This window comes from Lynx rufus, unplaced genomic scaffold (genome assembly GCF_022079265.1).
Source record: "Lynx rufus isolate CCGP_SWC_20201006 ecotype Redwood Valley unplaced genomic scaffold, mLynRuf1.p SCAF_4, whole genome shotgun sequence".
NCBI lineage: Eukaryota > Metazoa > Chordata > Mammalia > Carnivora > Felidae > Lynx > Lynx rufus.
In genome coordinates, this window is record NW_025814856.1 from 23,717,764 (window position 1) to 23,744,345 (window position 26,582).

Genomic DNA, 26,582 nt, shown 5'->3' on the forward strand with positions numbered 1-26,582 from the left:
CACCTGGGGTTCTCTGTTTCGTCAACTTCACTTCCTTCCTCAAGTAACAAAATGATTAGGGCATCGTGTCCATGCCTGCTGTCCAGACATGTGACCTGTTCACATGGCTTATGGAGGACACGAGATTTCTGAGACTCAGACCTCTGAAGGCAAGGCTGACAGATACGAGGTGCAAGCCTAGCTTTGCCAGGTTAAACATGGCTATGAAAGGAGCATACCCATTTCTATTGGCATCAAAACACAGTGCTGGTTGCCAAAGAGTCTATAAGAAAGAAATATTAAGTAATACTACGTGTCTGACATTGACATAAGTTTATTATTTCTTCCATGCCAACACACCCTAATCCAAAGCTTACGCTGTTCCAATCCAGACCTGCCCTAAAACAGCCAATTAGGCTGAATGTGGTCAAAACTCTGAGTCTTCAGTCCCAAAGACAATGTTTCATTGGCCCATTAGCTTCTGTATTATTTCCACATTTTGACTAGATTTCTGAATTGTGTGTATTACTTCTTTGGGGATTATCTGTCCTTTACATTGCGGGTATATAGAATTCCTGCCCCTTCACTATGTTGCCAGTGGTGTTATTTCCTCCCCAAATGTGTTGGTAAACACTCAGTGAAAAAAAATGTAAAACTGAAGATACACATGAATACACATGAAATACTTCCTAATCCATTATCTACATGGTTTAAATAAGTGGGATTATGATCACGTTGCCCAAAAAAGTCATAATATACAATTGGCTTTGCTCAAGAACTTCCAAACCAGTTCCAAACCTTTGAGTCTGGCTTATGGAGCAAAGTATAAAATTTCACAAACTGTGCCCATCAGCACATGTCTTTTGTCACTTATGCATTGAAAGTACCTTCCCAAAATCTTCATTCATAACATTAGTGCCATTTATTCCTCAAGAATAAGAGCACTTAGTCTCAACTCCTGGTAAAACAAGGAATTGTGATGTTCTTCCTTGATTGACAGCTGGTGTCATCATCATAAAACTTGAGGTCCATACGCTAATTCTTTTAATTTGCACTAACCATTGTATTCTACTTTTCCAAAGACAAAAACAAAAAACAGAAAACAAAACAAACAAACAAACAAAAACAAACTTGCACCTATCTGGGTTGCCTACCTACCATAAGCTTCAGTGTCCTTCAGTTTCCTGGGTTAATAACTATACCTGCCTCAAAGGATTATGATCAAGAGTAAGTAAAGAGTGCACATAACGAGCATAGCAAAATATCCAGCATACAGTGTTCAAAATAAGTTCTATAAATGTTAGCTTTCATCATCATTCACTCCTGGGAATTTTAGGTGAAAAGTTTTCTTTTGAATCCTTAGTACCTACTCTAAGAACTGCCACTCTGTCTCTCCGTTAGTCCCATCTGCCCTCAACGGCCTCATTGATTCAAGGGTCCTTGGTCATGTCTTCCAAGATCTCTTCTAAACATCTGTGTCAATTAGTTGGCACTGCAAAGAGGAGATCAAAACACCTGGGCCTTGTCTGTAAAGATTCTGACAGAAATGAATTAATAATATAATCCATCAGATCACCAATACCTTGAGAGTGAGGATGGAAGCCACAGGGGATAGGGGTGGCTTCATGGGCATGTGACTTGTGTAACTGCACAGGTCCCCACACTCTGAAGGGCCCCAGACTTGGTTTTATGCTCATTCAGAAATTCTCTTTGAACAATTTTCATTCTGCACAAATTATGTAGGTGGCTGCAACTGGAGATTTTTTTATCAGAATGGTATAAATTGTTTTATGTTTTAAAAGAACTACTCCAGCTTTTGTGTTAAGAAGAGCCTATAGGAAAGGTAAGGGTGAAAGCAGGAAAAACAGCTAGGATGCTGTTGATATAAACAAGGTGAGAGATGACAGTGGCAAATGACACCAGGAGGAGGGGCCAGTTAGAGTCCATTTGTCTGCAGCTGCAGCTGCAGTAGGGGTGTCCGGCAATATGCCTGTCTGCAGCAATGTCCCAGCCAGCTGGCTTGTGCTGCCCACTGTCAGTTCCTGCCCAGTTTCCACGCTGGCTGCCTATTAATCTGACAGCCCTATGCCTTTCCAATATATTTTATTTTCTTAAAAGATCAGGTAGTCGTTTTCTCTTCTTGCCTGTTCTTTTCCAGGGGACGGTAGGGGACCCTATGTTCCCCAAACTGTACATAGTAGCAAATGGGAATTTTTTTTAAATATCAGGGTACATTCCCCAAATCTGGATCCCTACATGGAGAAAATGAGCTGCTGATGGTAAAACAGGAAAGAAGGGCCCTAGGTAGATCAAGCATCTTCTGTGTTAGCCCACTGTAGTCAGAACTTATTATATGTTCTCTGACAGATTGCAATTAAGTAATAGGTGTAAACATTACTCCCCCCACCAAATCCGTATGGGTTCAGTACGGTAAGAGCTACTAAAATTTACATAAATAAAAAATGCATCTAAAATACCTTCAAGACCTACAGAATACATTGTTCAACTCTTGGTAAGGAAAAAGAAAAAATTAACTTTTCAGACATTTTATTATTTTAGACATATATCTAAATTTGTACAATTATCCATATTTAAGCTGGAAACTATAAAAAGAATCATCTCTATTTATTTTTCAGGCAGTCAAACAGAAAATTCATCAGTCCATGCTAAGAATGGCATGACACAACCACCAGTAAGTTAAGTACCAGCATGTTAAAAGTTTATACTTCCTAACCTAAAACTCTAAAAAAAATAATTTCTTCTTTTCCATGTACTCAAAAATTTCTCTGAAATGACAAAACATGGATGATACCAATTCCCAGCCTGAATGGCTTATGTCAACTACTTACCTTCTTCTGAAGAACATTGATTTTTCTTTCCTTCACTTCTAACATATCTTTCATGTCTCGAATCTCTCCAGCCAGTGTCCCTTTCTCTTCTGTGAGGTCCTGCAGCTGTTTTGTTTTTTTATTGAGAAAAGACTCTTTCTCTTCCAGGCGTAATCTCAGTGCATCTACCTGAAGTCAGGAAAAAGAAAGAAGATTGTGGTTTTACACAGTGGTCATCAGTAACCATTAGTCCTGGGGAGGGAACAGGGCAGCAGCGCATCTTCTCAGCACAGCATGGTCAAACCATTGCTCACGGGCACCTCAATGCCATGCATTTTAACAGCCTGTTTCCACCTCAAAGTCCTGTCATATGTGTATCTGAACTGTGACACTTTTTTTAATATAAGGTTTATATAAAATAAGGCATTATGAAATAGTAGTATGTCTCCCTGCTGTGAAACCATTAGCTAGAAAACAAAGCACATCACTATTCCATTGCACAGGGAAGGCACAACACTGCTTGTGCTCTGCAACATCCTCCAGGAATATGGAGAACATGAGCCATGCCACAGACGTCTGGAAGAAGACAAACACGTAGAGAAACACTCCTGAAGGAGAAAAATACAAGCTGCCAAGAGGAAGGAAATGCTACTGGAGGAAGGAAATGCTGTGGAGATGACCACTCTCCAGTGTTATGAAAGACTGCTTTCCAAATATGTAAGAAAAAAAAAGGCATACAAAAAATACCTATTTCTACCTTAGCTCAAAAATTAGATTATTACAATTCCTGCTTTTCAAATGTCAGTAATAGACATAAGGAAACATAAACATTATTTTTAAACTTAACATTCCAATGACCATATGCAAAAAAGGTTCACATGGATAATGTGAGGTTTTGGGGTGATGGAAAAATTTAATCCTCACCCTCCATACCAGGCATTTGATAGACAGTAGTTACATCAAAAATCAAGTAGTGATGCAAGCACGTTATTTAGAGATATCAATATAACCAGGCAAAAGGAGTTGAAAACAGGTTGTCTTGGGGAAGGAAAAATGGGGTAGGGGTCTGCTGTATCTGTTCACAAATCTTGTTGAGTAGTTTTTTATACTATACTACCAGCAAGTAAAATTTGGATGAAAAAAACACAAAAATTAAGGGAAAATGAGGTGAGAATACCATAATAAGCCAAAATAAATAGTTTTGTAAATACTGTCAAGACAGAGAATCAAAAGGCAACTTGGAACACTGGAAAGAGGACACTTTGGTTTTAGGTTGGATTCTGCTTCTATCTAGCTATGAGAGTCAGGACAAATAACTCTCACTCCCCCCTCCCCACCCAGCCCTCCAGCCTCAGTTTCCCCATCCATAAAACAAAGAGGTTGGAACCCCCTAAGTATCTGACATTTTATGATTTTAAAGGCAAGAATCAGTCTTAGGTAGATCAGGGAAGAAATGATGATATTAGAGATTTTAAAAAGTTATCAGAGTAGAATCTCCTTTTCTTACCCCTTTCCAAAAAAGAAGCACCAAAGCTGTGTTTCTAAAGGTCAAAGGTGATGAGAGGTTGGTGAGTAGAGAGTTTCTCCAGTTTCTATCCCAGGGAGGTGGATGAAGCAGGGAGGTCTCCACAAGGGAAGGGGTGAAACAGTGCTTATAAAGCCCTGTTGGCAGAATGACCCTGACCACATTATGAGACAGGATGGACATTCTGTGACTGCACAGGGCAAAAACAGCAGATTCCTTAAATATTTGATAGTTGTGCTTCTTCTTACCTAGGGGCCATGGAAATCTAGCAGCTGGGATGTGAGAGGGATACTCATGTCCTAGGGATCTTCCTTTGACTAAAAGAAAATTCATGCCAGTTGCACTAAAGCTTCAGCATCCCAGATTCTCAAGATTGTTTAAACATCCCAGATTGTTTAAAGTCATCTCTTAATTCCCTTGCCTTTGGAGATGTGTCAAGTAAGAAATTGCTGAGGCTGAGGTCAGAGAGGTTTTTTCCTGCTTTCTCCTCTAGGGTTTTGATGGTTTCCTGTTTCACATTCAGGTCCTTTATCCATTTTGAGTTTATTTTTGTGTATGGTGTAAGAAAGAGGAGGGCTGGTGATGGGTACTTAGGAGGGCACCTGTTGGGATGAGCACTGGGTGTTGTATGGAAACCAATTTGATAATACATTTCAAATTAAGAAAATAAAATATAAAGTCATCTCCATCTACCACCCCAAAATAACATCAATAGTTCTCTTTGGGTTTTCATCCTATCTGGAAAAAAAATGTGATTTTTACTTTATACATAAAGAATGGCATTTGGTAGGTTCTTTGGAAATTGGCAGGACATGTTGAGCACTCCAGATTATAGTAGTGGCTATAAGGGGTTACATTCCATTGAAAAGATTTCCCACAGGCTGACTAGGATTCAGTGTGAATTTGAGAAGAAACTGTGGTCCTATGAGCCCTACATTCTAGCTACCAAACATGGATGGTCTGTATCTGGACTAGAGGAAATGTCTAACATTCAAAACTTTGATGTAAATAAATTACAATTTGGGAGGTAGTAACGGATGCTGGAAAGAGTTTAGAAAAAGAGACTCTGCACTGATGAATAATATGCTTAAAATTTACTGTGCCTTCTCACATGTGTGATCTATCAGTGCCCTGCCTCATCTTCCTGAACCTAGAAGAGACAAAACTCTGGCTGTAAGAATATCTCTCCTCCAAGAATAAAATAGAGAGCAAGGATGGCCATGGTCAGCACACTGCTCGCAAACATCCAAATTCTACATGGCAGGAGGGAGCCTGTGCCAGCTAAGGTCTTCTGTTGGGAAGCTTATTTTCCATACACCCAAATGCATTTATTTAGCTTCAAAGGAATTTGAATCACGACCTTCAATCACTCCAGTCTATCCTCATAGCTTTGCAGTCTCCTGGAATCAAGAAACAAGGTTTAAGAGTCTTTTTTTAAAACAAAACTTTGACCTGAACTGTATCCAATTCTCAACCAACATTAGCCCAGTTTGCAGTAAGCAAGTATGACATCATTTCTAAAATCAAATTTTAACTTCCAGATGGTACAAAACCACAAGCAGGCACAAAGGCCTCCTGATGCACAGAAGTTTAAATACAGGGACGATCAGGCAAGAAAGAATACAGTCTATCAAAAATTAGACTATGTACTTCCAAACTGGGTCCCCTTCACAAATATTCTGATTTCACTCAACAGTGTACATCATTTATAAAGGAATCAGAAAAGCCTTGATGGTTAGATTATATTCCAACATCAGGTAGAGACATAAAAGTTAAAATGTTTGGGAATATGAAATACCTTTCTCTGCCTCTTCACTCAACACCAAATAATTTTCAGGGCCTTAACTCTCTCTCTCAAACTTTGGCAGTTGACTCAATAATAAAACTTGGCAAAGCAAAGAGCACCATCATTTCCCAGAAAAACAAAAGAAAATTAGAACTGTATGATATAGTCAATGCACAAAGACCCATAGGTTGAATTTCCAATTTTTACATATGACTTAACCGCATGGGAACTAGTCACCTAATGTTAAAACTAGGACAATCTTTTCATTTTAGGAGAATTACTCATTTCCTTCTGATCCAGTTGTATGAATATTTGTCTGTGTGTGTGTGTGTGTGTGTGTGTGTGTGTTAAGAGCATGTAACATATGAAAATTTAACCTTTTATCTGGCAATATTAAGCATGAAACATTTGTTATCACTTCAGTTCCAGTTAATAACTTGAAAGAAAAGGACCATGGCAATAAAATTGGCAAAAATTGCCAAAATCGGAGTTAAATATTATTAATCTTGATGTCAGCACCCAGGAATTATAACCAGTTCCAATGGTGAGGTATGTTTCTATACATAAGCCTCCCGACCTTTCTGCTGTATTTTACATAGGTTTCAGAAACAGTTTCAATGTTGTGACAAAACACTAAGTGCTACTTGATGTGCCATAAATAATTTTTTAAAATCAAACGGTTCATTTCAATCTTAAAATGACTACAGCAACACTTGAGAAAATAAAAAAAAAAGAAAAGAAAACCCTTGAGAGAGAAAAAGGGTCCACTTGAAAATTTTCACAGATTAAATACTACTTACTTGACAACACTTCAGGAATTGAATAAACATGCTATCACAAAGAAAAACTTTAAAAGAAAATGAAACTGGAACACTCACAAAACTCCCAATACGGTTTTATTTCACATTCAAAACTTCGTTTGTTTGTTTTTCCTGATAGTAGACTTGGATTAAGGGTATATTTGAATTTGATTCAACTTGCAATCATTCAAATGGGGGACAGTTTCAAAGTTGCAAGTATGCATAATGTACACAGCCTCCGAAGACACAAACACTAAAAATAACCTAAAGCTTGCTGTGGTAGTAAGTACTAGTTCTCACTCACAATCCAATTCTCCTGTCCTTCCTGAATACAGGGAAGGTCTCCCTTCCCAGCCCCTTGCAGGAATATGGGTCTGTGTGTTTTATTCATGAAATGTAAACAGGAGTGACATATGTCAGTTCCCATCCATGCCACCCCCACACTCTTTCCCTTCCTCAGAGATCTTGAAGGCTACATTTTCCAGATAGTGGAGTTACAAGATGGCAACCCCCCCATAAATCAGTATTCTCAGTTGACCACGAGAAGCAGGGTCACTCCCCATGTTCTGCTGCTCCAATTCTCAACCCTCAAAATGGGTTGGACTTACAATATGATGTGTCGAACCACTCTGAAATTATTATAACTTCAACTGGTTTTGCTAGGGAATGGGCACCTTAAAACTAGAAAGGTTTGCTGGTCTTAGAGATTGCTATAAACCTAAAAGAAAAAGGACCAAAATTCTTCCCTCTACTCCTTCTATGTGTTGGACCTCAAAATCTACTTTCCCCTATTCTTTCACCCCAAGTCCAGAGAAGGGGGGAAAATGATGGAGAGCCAAGGACAGAGCTAAATGGAGCAAATAGCAGAACCCTGGGGAGTGGACACTGAGGTCAAAGGTCAAGATCTTGGGAGCAGAAAGAAAGATTGAAGAGGAAGAGCCCCCTTAAGCCCAGTGGCTTGAACTTCCATCTGTACAGACAAGTGGCCCAAGTGGACAACTGTTTTGCAAAAGTCTCTGCACTGCAAATATATATGTTCAAGTAACTTACGGTAATGGCCATGGACTTACCCACAGGCCTTCCAAATGTCAGGAATACAACAAAGGTGTCAGAAGCAAAATGAGGATAATAACAATACCTCCTTCATCAAGTTATTTGAGGATTAAATTAAATAACATGTAATGCACTTAGCACAATGCCTGGCACCTAGAAATACTCAATAAATCTTTGCTATTGTTATTATATTTTACTATTCTGCTTTCTACAATTTCTAACCCAGTGATTTATATACTGTAGGAATGCAATAAAGGTTGCTAATCAGCAGCCCTAGGAAAAGTAGAGACTCAGCAAATAAGATTCTGTGCTCCAGCATGTACCAGGGTGTTACATTGTCTGTCATTTACTTTAAAATATTCCAGCATACACTGTACGATATGTGTATGTGTGGAGGGGTCTATGGCTGGGTGGGTGGAGGGGTGTATTTTCCAACTGGGAATGAATTCTCCAGGGGTAGTTAATTAGCCTATGAAAGACTTTAATTAAAAGCTGACATGCCAGAGTCAGCTACCAAAAGTGCCGAGATATTCTTTATATTTGATGAACACCTGAAATTTGGTCAATTAACATAATTGATGTGAGGAGTGATTTTCCCTTGGAGATGTGAGTGGTGTTTGAGATGTGTGGATTGGTTAGAAATGCTGCCCAAGTACTCCTACTCTTCCAGGAACAAAATTTAAGATGGTGTGTCCAATGGAGAAATGATGTAAGTCACATCTGTAACTTTAAACTTTCTAGTAGCCATGTAAAAACAAGGAAAAATACACAGATAAAATTACTTTTAATAATATGTTTAATTTGACCCACTATATCCAAAACATTATTTAAACTGTAATCAATACGAAAGACATTAATGAGGTATTATACATTCTTTTTTTTTCTTTAAAATCCAACATCTATTTTACCCTTTCAGCATATCTCAATTAGGACTAGCCACATTTCAGGTGCTCAATAGCCACATACAGTTCATAGCCACTATATTGGACAGTGCAGGACTATGAATCTAGTAAGCCCAAAAGTTTCAACCCTTAGATTTCAATCTCTGTTGCATATAAATGCTTCAGGGAGGATTCTGGCCCAACAGCAAGCAAGGCTGGCTGAGCTCTGCCCAGAAAATATCATCACATTGACCTAGCTAGTATAAACCCCTTTTGGCCTCAAAAGGACAGAGAGCTAGAACTTGAAGGAGCACTCTGAGAAGCTTGTGATGTACTACCAGAAGGCAAAGTCATGGGGTAGGAATCCTATAGCCTTCCTTTCTCTAACCATCAGAGATTATTATTGATCTTTACCAAAGAGAACCACATAATGGTCAATGACCTAACTGGCTTGGTGATTCTATTGGCATAGTTTTTTGCAGTTTTGTTAAAAAGAATTCAGAATAATCATTTCTTTTTAAAAAATCTTTCACACTAATCCCTAATTATAGCAAAAGCCGCCTTTAAGAAAAAAAAAATGTCCTTCAGCAGCCGCACTATCAAACACCAGCAATATAGATGAGGGTGTGTCCATCTCTTCTCCTATGCTTGGTCAGGTTACGCCCTTCTACTCTTGGACTTCCACAGCTATTTTTATTTCAGATTTCTTCTTTCTATAGGAGCTTTTTAAAAATCTACACTGACTAGAATTACTTATTCATTCATTTAACAAATATAGAGAAGTGATTTTGTGTCAGGCACTGTTCTATGTTAGAGATACAACCTTTTAACAAGACCATCAGGTCTGTGGCTTATTGAACCACTTATTTGTGAAGTTGGGGGTAAGGTAGAGCAAACAAGTTATTACATCAATATAATTAGTAAACACAATTTTTAGGGTAAGTGGAAAGTAGTACAAATATAAAATCTAAAAGCTTATGTAAAATCTTTATAAAAAACTGGAATAACAAAAGGCTATTTTGTGGGTATTTGTGTTTATTGGTGAAAATGTTTATGTGTGTATTTGTATGTATACAAAATAATAAAATTAATGATTTAATAAATATCAGCTATTGTAAATCAAACCTGGGCAGGCAGTTTGGTATTCAGTAAAATGGTTTATTTAACCAATAGCTATGCTTTACTGTGCAATCTTGGAACACCAAATGGTCTTCACTGATCTTTAAATAAGTTGTGCTTTATACCTGTTCCACTACTTTCAAGATAATTTTGGATTTTAATAAATCTGGGTCTTTAAAAAAAGCCTTGTGATACTAATAAGTTATGAACAGATGAGGTATTTTCTCTTTTAAAAACTTATTTTCCATCTTTGTCCATTAAAAAGGCTTAGAAAAATTGACTGCCTCCATAGCAATAAGCACTCACCCAAAATGCCTAGACTGTGGTCTCTAAAAACTGTATCTCACTAAAAGAAATCAGTTTCATTGTAGAAATGATTAATTTTATATCTGTGGCAAGGAACATACAAAGTGAATATAGAATAGTTTATTGAATCAGAAAGCAAGGAAATTACTACAGATGAAATAGTCTTTTTATTGGCCAAGGATGGGACAATTGGATGATTGGTCGTATAAACAAACATCAGGGGGCAGGAGCAGAGTCTGGGGCTAGGTAGGGAGCTACACTAGCCAACCAATCAACCAGAGAGATAATAGCTGCCACAACAAGGATGGAGATGTGATGGAGAGGAAGACTGTGGCTGTGCTTGAGACATATTTTGAGATACAATCAAGAGGCAGCTGGCAGAACTGAGGGTTTGCATGTAGAGGGATGAAAGGAAGGAAAGAATCCAAAATAACTCCTGGGCTACTGGCTGGAGCAACTCTTTAAATAATGCAATTACTGCATCTGCAGGGAAAGACCGGGAAGTCTCAGATTTGGGGGGCAGGAAATCAAGAGGCTGGGATTAGGTTTTACATAGTTTGAGATGCAAGGAAACATCTAAAGGTAAATGACTATATAACTTGGAAGACCCTGAGACAATAGAACATGACTTGTAGTCTAACGTACATGTAGATGAGCAGTCCTGTACTTATGTCAACATTCCTCCAGAAAACATGTACTGTACATTTACAGATTAACTCCTACTTAGATGCAGCTGAGACCAAGTTAATAAACACTTACAAAGAGATGACATCTATATAGTTGAAAACCAAGGGAAAACCCTTTCCTAAAAAGATCTCTGGGTGGCTTTTTTTCTGAGTTTTATTTATAAGGTCTCTCTTCTCCACACAGTCATGAGTATCAAGAGACTTGATCATTTCTATTATGCCCTTAAGTTCTTCAAGGCGACTAGCTAATGTCAATGATGTATTATTCTCCTATTGATCACAGCAGTCAGTAGATTAATACTCCCTGGGGGGACAAAGGGGGTGGGGGGAGGCCTATATGATCCATTTCTGTGGGCTGGCTTTCCTTTAGCAACCAAAAGCTTATACATTTGACCAAGGAAAAAACCTAGATTGTATTTTAAGATATTTAGATAGCACAAAATTAAACAATAATGGTTGTATTATAAAGTGCTTCATATTTTAAACTATACCTTTCTCTTAAATTATAAGTATGTTCCCTTATACAATTTCAACTCAAAAAATAAAATTCAGGGATATTTAGTATTGCATAACCACATGCTGTGCTTATAAAAGTTAAGTTACAATCACCAGCTTGTTAATAACACAGTTGAGATTTTCAGGTTGTAAAGATGCATTTTGTCTTACCTACCTGTCAAAAAATTATACCCAAGACCTACATGCCACCTACTTGAAGAAAACAATGCTCAGTTAAGAGTGCTTCATATCACCTACATGGAAGAATTCATATCATATGTGGGTTAATAATCCAGCCAACTTTATAAAGCCTGTTTTCATACTTAAGTTTTTGGCTACTTCTTACACTAAAATTAGGTGGTTTTAAGTGACTAGTCCAAAGTTCAAAATTTAATGTTCAGTTCAGTTCCAGCAAATTTCTGAAAACACATGGGAATTGTAACTCATGTGTTAATACTTAAAGTTTTTGTTAATAAAACTTCCAACACTAACCTTACCTCATTGAACTTACCTCACTGGTTTTTATGCTCACTATAAAACTATAGCTGTCATAATATTTTTGAATTACTACAAAAGGAAGTAAGCCATTCCAAAGTCAATGTTACTTTGCAACATGATGATAGTTATAAATTCAAAATACTTAAAACCAATTTGCAAACCTATCAATCTTAGTAACTCCTAACATTTAAAAACCCCATCTTCAAAACATTTGTTATTATCAAAAAAACAAGTTTAAGAAAATACCATGTATCATTCATATTGCATTTTCCCTTCAAGTGAGCACATTATATTTAAACATGAAGATGCATTTTAACATAAAATTTTAAAATATTGGTTCTATTTAGATATGCCATGAACTTTCTAAACTATCACTGAAGCCCAAAGTACTTAAATCACTAATAATTTAGTACCAAGATTTAAGCAATAATTTTGTGATCTCAATTCAGTGTTTTTCAGTAAATCCAACTAAGTAATTTCCATCTGGATATGTTTAACATGTTTGTCAATAACTGACAAATTAAGAACTGTAGTCATTTTATTTAAAAGAGAATTAAATCCACATTTTAAAGTTTAAAGACTCAGACTCCAGGAGGATGGGCACTTGTGTTCAAGGATCCATGAATTTGCTACAAGAATTGTTTTATGTTGTCTTTTCTTTTCAATGATTATCTCAAAAGCTAAAATGAACTTATTCTGAATCATGTAAATAACTCCTTATACCCAAGAATTGTTAAGAGATTTCACTGTCTGCCTTTGTGTTTACATTTAAGATTCCTCTGGGGTGAAGTGGAGAAAGCACAGAAGGGCTTCTTACTGCTCTTATATATTCCCTTCAAATCTTCACCATCAGACATCAAAGTGACCATGCAAACAAGAAGTTCATCAGAATTACAGAAACAACAATTAGCGAGGAAAGCAGGATATCACACAGTACACCACTATGCAGACCTCCTGAACTAGCATCTGAGTTATAGCAGTTGGCACCATATCTATATCAAGTATCAATTAATGTCCAGCAAACAATCCTTCTCTAGATAAAGTTAATAAATATCATTAGTTTAAATTTTATAGGCTTTGGCATCATATTTCCATTTAGTGTGTAATTTTGATTTGGCATCATAGTTCTGTAAGAGTTATAAGCATGCCTAGTCTTACCTTTGTGCCTAATTAAGTAGCATAAGTAACAATTATTACATTAAGAAATACTGAAAGTCTACAACATTCTTTTCATTTTTTTCTTTTAAAAGGAATTTCTTCCCAAATGTGAGACACACTGCTCTAAGTAAACAGTACTTGTTCTTTGAGATCCACCTGGGTGTTGTGAAAATATTAAATGGAGGGAGTAGTGGAAGTGTGTTCCAAGATCAAGCCAAATGGGGAAATGTAGCTAGTTCTCCTGATTTTAGGCAGACATTAGCATACTAAAGTTCTGACATCCCATAACAAAGATCTTATACCTAACTCACCTTTTCCTACATCAATTTAGCCACAGAACCCATGTTTTTCTAAAACACATAATAATATCCTTCAGAAATGTTTTGGAAAAGGCACCTGGATTACTCAGTTGGTTGACTGTCTGACTTCAGCTCAGGTCATGATCTCATGGTTTGTGGGTTTGAGCCCCACATCCAGCTCTGTGCTGACAGCTTGGAGCCTGGAGCCTGCTTCGAATTCTGTGTCTCCCTCTCTCTCTCTGCCCTGCCCCCCTCACACACACACACACACACACACACACACACTCTCTCTCTCTCTCTCTCTTTCTCTCTCAAAAATAATAAACAAGCATTAAAAAAAAAAACAAATGTTTGTTCTTGAGTATGTTTCAGGCATCAAATTTTAAGGCATGGCATGGATATGAGGTGAAATGCAGACACACCACTGGATTAGATTCAGAAGGCACTGGTTCAGGGTCAACTAAATATTTTCAAGATGTGCTCTGTGACTCATACTGTTAGGTGATGCACAATAGTGTCTTATGCACTCCTCAGGGCTACCTGTGAGAGAGGTATTGTTTATAAGTAAAAACACTGAAGCTTTGAGGGCTTATAAGGCTAACTCAGTAGACTGCATTAAAGTCCCATCTTCTGGTTCAAGATCCACTCCACTAGTCTGCCTCCAGGTTCATTTGTGGCTCTGCGGGCACCTGGAGATGGGGCTTTTGGGGAGGTCACTTGCTTCTCAGGGACTCAGCTACCTCCTCTAGTACAATTTTGCTCGATGGCCTCTAAGGTCATCACCTACCTCAACTTTCATGATGTCTGAAAGCGAGTGATCCAGATATTAAAACATATTTATTAAAAAAATTTTTTTAATGTTTATTTATTTTTGATAGAAGGAGAGCACAAGTGGGGGAGGGAAGACAGAGAGGGAGACATAGAATCCAACGTAGGCTCCAGGCTCTGAGCTGTCTGCACAGAGCCCAACGCAGGGCTTGAACTCATAAACCATGAGGATCGTGACCTAAGCTGAAGTCAGATGCTTAACCAACTGAGCCACCCAGGCGCCCCTAAAACATATTTTAAAACTTTGGTAACTAAAAGAGTTTGGTATTGATGCAGAAAGAAAAGGAGGAAGTCACGTACTTATGGACTTACAAAATAGAGTGACATACTTATGGAAATTTAGTATATGATAAATGCAAGATTTAGATTAGAGAAAATATGGATTATTTAATTAATGACTGAAAACTAATTATCCATTTACAAAAATAATAAAGGTAAAGCCTTACCTATCTCCTTATGACAAAAATAAATTCCTAATAAAGAATTAGATGTAAAAAAATTAAACCATGAAAATTCTACCAAAAAATATGGGGCTCTTCTTATTTCTGAAATACAGTAGTCCCCTCTGATCTGCAGGGATATGTTCCAAGAAACCCAATGGATGCCTGAAACCATGGATAGTACCAAATTTTATATATACTATGTTTTTTCCCATCTCTCTCTCTCTCTCTCTCTCTCTCTCTATATATATATATATATATGGGAAAAAACATAGTATATATAAATATATATATATGGGAAAAGCATAGTATATATAAATATATGGGTATATATACATACATCATACCTACATACACATACATACCTATGATAAAGTTTAATTTATAAATTAGGCACAGTAAGAGATCAACAACAACTAATATTAAAATATAACAATTATAATATATAATAACACTTATGTCAATGTGGTCTTTCTCCTTCTCTCTCAAAATACCTTTTTCTATTATAATCACCCCCTCAAGCTTATGATGACATGAGTTGATAAAATGCCTACATGGTAAGATGAAGTGAGGTGAATGATGCAGGCATTGTGACACAGCACTAAGCTATTATAGACTTTCTGATGTTATGTCAGAGGAGGATCATCTGCTTCCAAACAGCGGTTGACCCTAAGTAACTGAAACCATGAAAGCAAAACTGCAAATAAGCAGAGGGGTGGAGATGAGTATCTATAGAAGTACTTTCTAAGCAAGAGAAAAAGTTTGAATACCATAAAAGATAGACAAATAAGATTAAATACAAATTAAAATGTCTTCATGAAAAAAGGCAAAAGGCAAACTGTAGAAGATATCTGCAAAAGCCAAATGTAAAATGCAACATGGGTTCCAGTAGGTGTAATATGTTTCCTTGGGAATAACAGAAGTAATGTGTGCTTGTGTGTGCACAGAATATTTCTGAAAGAACACATGAGCAAATAAGTAAGAGTTTATTAAATGCCTACTACATGCTAAATTATAGAAGTGATAAAAACAAGGATTAAATTAAGATTAGTCAATTCTACTTGTAAGCTAACTATAGCATCCCACTGACTGCTATGGGGACCTCAGAATAAGGTGAATCCAATCAGGTCCAGAGCTCCCAAAAAATCAACTGATCATTTGCCTTTCAAACTGACCTCTTATCATGGCAGAAATGCTGCAGTTAGAGGAACAGGCAAGGACAGTCTTTCCTGGAAGAATTATATATGGTGGTACATATTATAATTGCTATGACTATCTGTGTGTGTGTGTGTGTGTGTATATGTATACATATATGTATACACATGTATATATGTATATATGTGTGTGTATGTATACATACATACATATATACATATATACATATATACACACACACATATATATATATACACATTGTTGGAAGGCAAGTTAAATAGTTACACACTGAGGCTCTTAAACTAGACTCCTCAAATTCAAATCTTAACCTTCCACTTATTCACCATAACTTAGAGAAAGACACAATCCCCCAAAACTTAAGTTTCCCAGTCCATAAAGTGAGGATAATAATAGTACTGTTCTTTTTAAATTTTTTCTTAATGTTGATTTATTTTTGAGAGAGAGAGTGCAAGGGGAGAAGGGCAGAGAGAGAGGAGACACAGAATCTGAAGCAGGATCCAGGCTCCAAGCTGTTGGCACAGAGCCTGATGCGGGGCTCAAACCCATCAGCTATGAGATCATGACCTGAACCAATGTCACATGCTTAACTGACTGAGCCCCCCAGATGCCTAGATAATAGTGCTGTTCTATAAGGTTTCACTGAATCATGACCTACAGGGTCATGCACTAAGAAATAAATGGAAACAATCAATGAAGAGTAGCTGCTGTTTAACAGTGAGTGGTAATAATTTATGATTACTAATCATCCATATATGATTAATAAATTTAGTCACTGGAGTGCTGTATGCTAATATTCTAGCAGCTATCATTAAAAGTTAATCATACTGACAAGAATTATGGGAACGTTAGTTAACACCCCTATGTAGTTTCATGTGACCATCTAGCACTTTGGGACAGGTAGAGATGCTACCCTCCATTTTATAAGGCTTAAAGCCACACAGCTTGCAATGGCAAACTTGAGACTTGAGCCCACCCATGTCTATCAGACTCCAAAGGGCCTGCTCTGAAACTCATGCTCAGAATGAGGAAAGCTGTAAATATGTGAACAGTATGAATGACAACCACAGGAATGAAGAGGAATATAGCATGAAGCCAAAAAAACAAAAACAAAAGAAAAAAAGGTCATTGGTAAAATTATAGTATGTATTTTATCCTTTCTGAAATATTGGTATTGGTAGGTATTGTTTATAGGTGAAAACACTGAGGCCTGAGGGGTCTCCAGGCTAACATGGTAGAACTACAATTTATAGATATATTTATTATATACTTATATACTTTATATAATATATGCTTATATAAAGTATGTTTATGTATCATATATTATATTATATATAGTATATAATTATATATTAATTATATATAATATACCTTTACATGTAAATAATGATATAATATAAAATTAAAAGATATTATTTTGGGTGCCTGGGTGGCTTCAACAGCGAAGCAACCGACTCTTGATTTTGGCTCAGGTCATGATCTCACAGTTGGTGGGATCAAGCCCTACATCGGGCTCTGTGCCACCGATAGCATAGAGCCTGCTTGGTATTCTCTCTTTCCTCTCTCTCTGCACCTCTCCCCATGTACTTGGCTCTCTCTGTGTCAAAAATTAGTAAATAACTATTTAAAATAAAATAAAATAACAAAAAATAAAATAAAATAAAATAAAATAAATAACATAAAATAAAATAAATAACATAAAATAAAATAACAAAAAATAAAATAAAATAAAATAAATAACATAAAATAAAATAACAAAAAATAAAATAAAATAAAATAAAATAAAATAAATAAAATAAAATAAAATAAAATAAAATAAAATAAAATAAAATAAAATAAATTATTTGCTGCCATATATTATATGCCATATAGGATATAATATATGGCAGCAAATAATAGTTCTATCCTCCATCCAGGTCTAAAATGCCCTGAACATTGCAGCATGTCCCAGAGAGATGGCATTACTGACAGACAACTGTGGTAACAAAGGAACTGGCTGATGACATTTCCCCCCTACACCCCTCAGCATAAGCACAGGTCCATCTGCAGAAACCAGCGTAGTGTAGATGCACATCACCTAATTTGCTTACGCTAAGCCCCACATCCCATGCTCCAGTGGAACTGCACCTCCTAGTCATGCTTGCCTCAGTCCCAACACAGCAGGTTCCCTCCCCTAGAAGACCAGCCCAAATGCCTGCTCACACAGCATCTCCTTATAGGGGAGTTTTGTGGAGCCTCAGTTCTGGTGGTGTCAACAGGTCTCAATTCACAAGAAGACCAGAGTACACCTACTTAAAACATGCCATATCCAGGCCAGGGACCTAACTAACACTGCTCACAAAAAGCAAAGAGAGACTCTGCAGATGACTGACCTGAAGGATAAAGCGGCCAGGGCAAAACAGCAGAGCACATGCAGCACACACTGGAGACACTTCCAGAAGTGCCAGACCCTGGAGAACCACACAACAAGGCACTACAGGACCTCTTCATGAGGCCATTACCCTCAGGAACAGGAGATGTAGCTGACTTTCCTAACACATAGAAATAGACATAAAGACTTAAAGTGAGAAGACAGAGAAATTTATCCTGAATGAAAGAACAGGACAAGACCATGGCCAGAGATCTAAGCAAAACATATATAAGTAACCTGATTATAGAAAATTTAAAGTAATGATCATAAGGATACTTACTGGACTTGAGAAAAGAATATTAGATATGAGAGACCCTTAACAAAGAGATAATGAATAACATAGCAGAGATAATGGGCTAAATAAAAGAAATGAGAAACATACCTAAAGGAATGAATAGCAAGACAGAAGAAGCAGAGGAACGAATTAGTGACCTAGAATACAGAGTAATGTGAAGTACTCAAGCTGAACAAAAGAGAAAAATACAATGATGCAAAATGAGAATAGACGTAGGGAACTCAGTGATTCCATGAAAGATAATATATTCATATTATAGGAGTCCCAGAAGAAGAAAAGAGAGAGAAGGGAACACAAAATTTATTTGAAGAAATAACAGCTGAAAATTCCCCCAATCCGGGGAAGGAAACAGATATTCAGATCCAAGAGACACAGAGAACTCCCATCAAAATTAACAAAAGCAGACCCACACCAAGACATATTGTAATTAAATTGGCAAAATATAGTGATAAAGAAAAACTTTTAAAGCAGCAAGACAAAAGAAGACAGTAACTTACTAAGGAAAAACCAAAAAGCTAGACGATTTTTCAGCAGAAACTTTCTAAGCCAGAAAGGAGTAGCATGGTACTTCCAAAGTGCTGAATGGGAAGAATCTACAGCCAAGAATACTCTATCCAGCAAGGCTATCATTCACAGAAGGAGAGATAAAGGTTTCTCTGACAAAGAAAAACTAAAGGAGTTCATGACCACTAAACCAGCCCTGCAAGAAATATTAAAGGGGACTTTTTGAGTGTAAAGAAGAGACCAAAAGTAACAGTATAAAGGTAGGAAACACAAAAGCAGTAAAAATGAATATTTGTTAAAACAATAAGTCAAGGAACCCATAAAATGAAAGGATGTAAAATATAAAAACATTTCCCTAAAACATGGGAAGAAGAGGAGCAAACAATGGATTCAAGCCTAAACAACATCAACCAAATGTAGACTATTATATGCAGAAGAGGTTATATACAAACCTAATTGTAACCATATATCAAAACCCACTAAGAAATATGCAAAAAATAAAGAGAAAGAAATTCAAATACATCAATAAAGAAAATCAGCAAACCATGAAAGAGAGAAATGAGAGAAAGAATCAGAGAAAATCTTCAGAAACAGCCACAAAACAAGTAACAAAATGGCAATAAATACATATCCATCAATAATTACTTTGAAAGTAAACAGACTAAATGCTCCAGTCAAAAGACATAAGGTGAAAGAATGGATACAAAACAAGACCCATCTATATGCTGCCTAAAAGCGATTCATATTAGACCTAAATATGCCTTAGATTGAAAGTACGGGATGCAGGAACATCTACCATGCAAATGAATGTCAAAAGAAAGCTGGAGTAGCAACACTTCTATCAGACAAAATAAACTTTAAAACAAAGATTGTAACAAAAGAAAAAGAAGGCTACATATAATAAAAAAGGGAACAATCTAACAAGAAGGTATAACAATTGTAAATATTTATACACCTAATAAATAAGCACCCAGATACATAAACAGATAATAACAAATACAAAGTAATAAATAGATAATAATACACTAATAGTAGGGGGTTTTAATACCCCATTTACATCAATGGACAGATCATCTAACTAAAAAATATTAACAAGGAAACAATGGCTTTGAATGATACACTGGAACAGATGGATTTACCATATATATTCAGAATATTCCATCCTAAAACAGCAGAATACACATTCTTTTCAAGTGCACATAGAACATTCTCCAAAACAGATCACATATTAGCCCACAAAACAAGCCTCAACAAATTCCAGAAGATCAAAGTCATACCATGTAGGTTTTCAGACCACAGTGCTATCAAACTAGAAGTCAACCACAAGAAAGAACCTGGAAAGACCACAAATACATGGAGGTTAAAAACATGCTACTAAACAATGAATGGGCCAACCGGAAAATCAAAGAAGAAATTAAAAAGTGTATGAAAATGAAAACACAATGGTCCAAAACCTTTGGGATAGAGCAAAAGTGGTTCTAAGAGGGAAGTTTATAGCAATACAGACCTACTTCAAGAAGCATGAAAATTTTCAAAAACAAACACTTAACCTTACACCTAAAGGAGTTAGAAAAAGAACAACAGACAAACCTAAAACCAGAGAAGGAAGGAAATAATAAATACTATAACAGAAACAAAAGATATAGAAACTAAAAAAGCAATAGAGCTGGTTGTTTGAAAAAAAAATCAATAAAACTGATAAACCTCTACCCACACTTATCAAGAAAAAAAAAAATAGAAAGGACTCAAATAAATAAAGTCACAAATGAAAGAGGAGAAATAATAAATAAAATAAAATAATAATAAATATTATAAATAAATAAAATCACAAATGAAAGAGGAGAAATAATAACCAACAGCACAAAAATATAAGAGAATATTATGAAAAACTATATGGTAACAAATTGGACAACCTAGAAGACATGAATAAATTCCTAGAAACATACAAACTACCAAAACTGAGACAGGATGATATAGAAAATTTGAAACAAAACAAAATGAAATGAAACAAAACAAAACTGATAACCAGCAAAGAAATTTAATCAGTAATCAAATAATTCCCAAAAAACAGAAATCCAGGATCAGATGGCTTCACTGGCAAATTCTAATAAACATTTCAAGAAGAGTTAATACCGACTTTTCTCAAATTATTCCTATATATATATATATATATATATATATACATATATATATATATGGATATGATTCCTTTATAATACTAATAATAGCATATAATAATAGTATATAATATAATAATTATATAATATATAATATATATTATATTATATATTTATTATATTATATATTATATATAATAATTATAATATAATATAATTCCTCTATAATACTGTCCTGTACTACAGGACAGTATCTCTGATGAACATAGATTAAAAAATCCTCAACATATACTTGCAAACAGAATTCAATAATATATTTAAGAAATAATTCACAATCAAGTGGAATTTAATCGTGGGTTGCAAGGGTGGTTCAAACATGATACATCACATCAATAAAAGAAAGAATAAGAACCACATAATCATTTCAATAGCCACAGAAAGAGCATTTGACAAAATACAATATTCACTCATGATAAAAACCCTCATCAAAGTAGGTTTAGAGGGAACAGACCTCAACAATAAAGGCCATACATGAAAAACCCACAGCTAACATTATTCTTTTTTTTAATGATTATTTATTCTGAGAGAGAGAGACAGAGAGAGAGAAGGAGTGGGGAGAGGGGCAGAGAGAGATGGAGAAAGAGAGAATCCCAAGAAGGCTCCATGCTGTCAGCACAGAGCCCAATGAGGGGCTTTATCTCACAACTGTGAGATCATGACCTGAGCTGAAATCAAGAGTTGGACGCTTAACCAACTGAGCTACCCATAGCATCATCCTTAATGGAGAAAAACTGAGAGCTTTTCCCTTAAGATGAGTAATAAAATAAGGATGTCTACTCATACCACTTTTATTCAACATAGTACTAGAAGTCCTAGCCACAGCAGTTAGGCAACAAAAAGAAACAAAAAGAATCCAAATCAGTAAGGAAGAAGTAAAACTTTCACTATTTGCAGGTAACATTACTATGTATAGAAAACCTGGAAGATTCCACCAAAAAACTGCTAGAGCTGATAAATGAATTCGGTACAATCGCAGGAAACAAAATCAATGTATACAAATATGCTGCATTTCTATACACCACTAATGAAGCAGCAGAAAGAGAAATTAGGAAAACAATCCCATTTACAATTACACCAAAAATAATAAGATACCTAGGAATAAACCTAACCAAAGAGGTGAAGGACCTGGACTCTGAACACTATAAAACACCGATGGAAGAAATTGAAGATGAGACAAAAAAAAAATGGAAAGACATTCCACACTCATGCATCAGAAGAACAACTATTGTTAAAATGTCAATACTACCCAAAGCAGTCTATACATTTAATGCAAACCCTATACCAACAGCATGTTTCACAGAATTAGAATAAATAATCCTAAAATTTGTATGAAACCACAAAAGATCCTGAATAGCCAAAGTAATCTTAAAAAAGAAAAGCAAAGCTGGATTCATAATTCTCAACTTCAAGTTATGTTACAAAGCTGTAGCAATCAAAATTGTGGTACTGGCACAAAAATAGACACATAGATCAATAGAACAGAATGGAAAATCCAGAAATAAACCCACAACTATATGGTCAATTAATCTTCAACAAAGCAGGAATGACTATTCAATGGGAAAAGAAAAGTCTCTTCAACAAATGGTACTGGAAAACGACAGTAATATGCAAAGAACCTGGACCACTTCATACACCATACACAAAAATAAATTCAAACTAAAGACCTAAATGTGAGAACTGAAACCATAAAAATCCTAAAGACAGCACAGGCAGGAACCTCTTTGACACTGGCCATAGCAAACTTCTTTCTAGATATGTCTCCTGAGGCAGGGGAAACAAAAGCAGAACTAAACTATTGGGACTATATCAAAATAAAAAGTTTCTGCATAGCAAAGGAAACAATCAACAAAACTAAAGGGCAGTCTACAGAATGGGAGAAGATATTTGCAAATGACATATCCAATATGGTGTTAGCATCCAAAATATATAAAAAACTTGCACAACTCAATACCAAAAAAACAAACAATCCAATTAAAAATGGGCAGAAGGCATGAACAGACATTTCTCCAAAGACATCCAGATGGCCAACAGATGCATAAAAAGATGCTCAACACTGCTCATCATCAGGGAAATGCAAACCAAAACTACAATGAGATATCACCTCTCACCTGTCAGAATGCCTAACCAACAAGAAATTAATCAAGAAGAAAAGAACAGGGGCACCTGGGTGGCTCAGTCAGTTAAGCAATTGACTTCGACTCAGGTCATGATCTCACGGTTCGTGGTTTCAAGCCCCATGTCAGGCTCTGTGCTGACAGCTCTGAGCCTGGAGCCTGTCTCGGATTCTGTGTGTGTGTCTCTCTTTCTGTTCCTCCCCTGCTTGCTCTGTGTCTCTCTGTCTCTCAAAAATAAATAAACGTTTAAAAAATTTTTTGAAAGAAGAAGAAGAAGAAGAAGAAGAAGAAGAAGAAGAAGAAGAAGAAACAACAGATGCTTACAAAGATGTGGAGAAACAAGAACACTTGTGAACTGTTGGTGGGAATGCGAACTGGTGCAGCCACTGTGGAAAACTGTATGGAGGTTCCTCAAAAAGTTAAAAATAGATCTACCATATGATCTAGAAATTGTACTACTGGGTATTTACCCAAAGGATACAAAACCACAGAGTTGAAGAAGTACATGCACCCCAATTTTTATAGCAGCATTATCAACAATAGCCAACTATGGAGAGAGTTCAAATGCCCATCGACTGATAAATGGATAAAGATGTGGTGTGTGTGTGTGTGTGTGTGTGTGTGTGTGTGTGTGTGTATACACAGTGGAATGTTATTCAGCCATAAAAAGAATGAAATCTTGCCATTTGCAATGACATGGATGGAGCTAGAGAGTATTATGCTAAGTGAAATACATCAGTCAGAGAAAGACAAATGCCACATGATTTCACTCATGTGGATTTTAAGGGAAAAAAAGAACAAATGGAAAAAGAGAGAGAGAGAGACAAATTAAGAAACATACTCTTAATTATAGAGAACTGATGGTTAGCAGAGAGGAAGCAGGTGGGGGAATGAGTTAAATAGGTGATGGGGATTAAGGTGATAAGCACCGGGTGATGTATGATATTGTTGAATCACTATATTGTACACCTGAAACTAATATAACACTGTATTACTATTAATTAACCGGAATTAAAAATAAATATAAAATAAAATAAAAAATAAATAAATAAAATAAAATGCCCTGAACAAAATGTCATCAATAAGAAAATCCTGCAAAATGCCTACAGATATACACTATTTATATAGTCTCATGTTGTACTGTTTCAACTTCAGCCAAATATTTACTCCTGATATAGTTTTCACAGATTTGCTTTTCAAAATAATGAAAACAGTTCTATACTAAGATATTTAGAAACATCTTTACACAAATAACTGAAGGAAAGGAAGATTCACTACTATAGTCCCATTGTAACACACCCCACTAAGGTGTGTACTGAATTTAGGAACACATTTACACTTTTAAGCCAAGTTGAAGCCTCACATCATTGACTTTCAAAAAGAGCATAAATGATTCTGAAATGGGTGGTAACACCAAATCCTGTGCAAATTTACTCTGGCCAAAGCAAGCAACTGTTTCTCTGTTGGGACTTGTTATAGACTCTTCCAATTTGTAAGCATTTTGTTACTAAGGAACATGGAGTTGGAAATAAACACAGCTCCAGGAGTAAAGAAGATAATCCATCATTATATAAGCCATTTAAGCCAGAAACAAGGAAATACCATGACGTTTAAAATAGTCAAGTCATGCTAAATATGTTCTTTGCTCATTTTTTCCTTAAAGACAAACAAAGAACCATCCCTTCTGGGTTCACCACCATTGCTGCTAAAAATATTTACCATGATCACAGCATTACTATGGCGGGGAACAAATTTTGGTGTGGAAAATCCGCTGCATCCTACAAATTTTCTGTGTGTGAGTGTGCATGCACTCTCTGTGTGTGAGTGTGCATGTGAGTGTGCATGTGTTGTACACATGTAAATCAATTTACCATGTGAGTCCACAATATTCTAGTGTACTATTGTTGCAGCAGTGGTTTCTTTGTTTAGAGTCCTACAATTTTAACACACAATCACAAATGACCTGCTCAAAGAGTAAAAATTGGTGATTGGAAGTTCCCACCATTTTCATATCTGTAAAATAAGGAGGCTGAACTCACTGATCCAGTTCTAACAATGACATTCTGTAATTTTATGATTCTATTTTGTTAGTTCATATTCTACAATACTGGAACTCCTTAAACCACCCACAAACTAAGGGACTGTTGTTTCTGAGCAGACTGATATCCTACAAGCAAACCGGGTCACTAGGCATTTACCTATTCAAACAGCAAGCATTTTAAGTGCAGCCTAAGGGGGGAATACAGACAACACTTTGCATCACATTTAATCTTGCAAACAAAGTGTCTTGGATAGAAAATAGCTAAAAATCATAGCCCTACCTTTCACAATTACCAATTTTACACGAGGGGGGGAAATATGCTGACAGCATCCTATCTAGCTGAAACATAAGTAATTCCCAGAAATGAGAACAGTAATCTAAAAGGAAGTACTGTCTGAGCCAGAGGGGAAAAAATATGTCTAGAAACTACAACCTTCTGATGATGAAGAAACCAAATGCACCAAGCAAGCTTGCCATTCTACTGCATCTCAAACACAAGCAAGTTCACACAAAAGACAAGATGAGTAAGGATGTTGCCAGGACAAATACATTGCCAGACTCCTTTACATCCATATCCAGGCAGAATTTGAGTCTTTTAGAAGTTGTCATCATTAACCAGAGCGGTCCCAATTTCTTCTGTAGATTAGGAAGTAGAATACAGAGGAGGGCACTTCTTCCCTCTAAGTTTCTTGACACCAGGCATTTTGGATCCTGTGGGGATCCTGAGGGGAAGCACCAGAAGCGTGCACAAATACCCCCACCCTATCCCCGAAGCATTCCCTAGAAGAAATAACATGTTTCATTGGATAAAATAATATGCTTGTATCCTATATCCATTAAGCTTGAACTCCTTGGTCTCTTACGGAACTCTTTCAACAAGACAGTCCATGGCTCCTAGAAAGTCTGCTGTGTTCGGGGTGCCCGGATGGCTCAGTTGGTTAAGCATGCAACTCTTGATTTTGGCTTAGGTCATGATCTCACAATTCATGAGACTGAGCCCCATGTCAGGCTCCATGCTGTCAGTTTGGGATTCTCTCTCTCCCTCTCTTTATGCCCCAACCCCCACTCCCCTGCATGAACATGCTCTCTCTTTCTCTTACTCTCTCAAAATAAATAAACATTTTTAAAAAAGAAAGTCTGTTCTGTTCATCATCTCAGGGTTGTTTGTTTGCCTCATGTGCCCATTC

General features: G+C 36.3%; 1 protein-coding gene across 1 annotated transcript in view; it reads right to left on the reverse strand.

The window, feature by feature from the left end:
* ERC2 (ELKS/RAB6-interacting/CAST family member 2) overlaps window positions 1-26,582 on the reverse strand; it is a 723,468-nt gene that overhangs the window by 370,069 nt on the left and 326,817 nt on the right. The window contains exon 6 of the mRNA XM_047097449.1: window positions 2,829-2,996. Within this exon, the coding sequence (XP_046953405.1) occupies window positions 2,829-2,996 (168 nt within the window). The remainder of the gene's footprint in view (window positions 1-2,828; window positions 2,997-26,582) is intronic.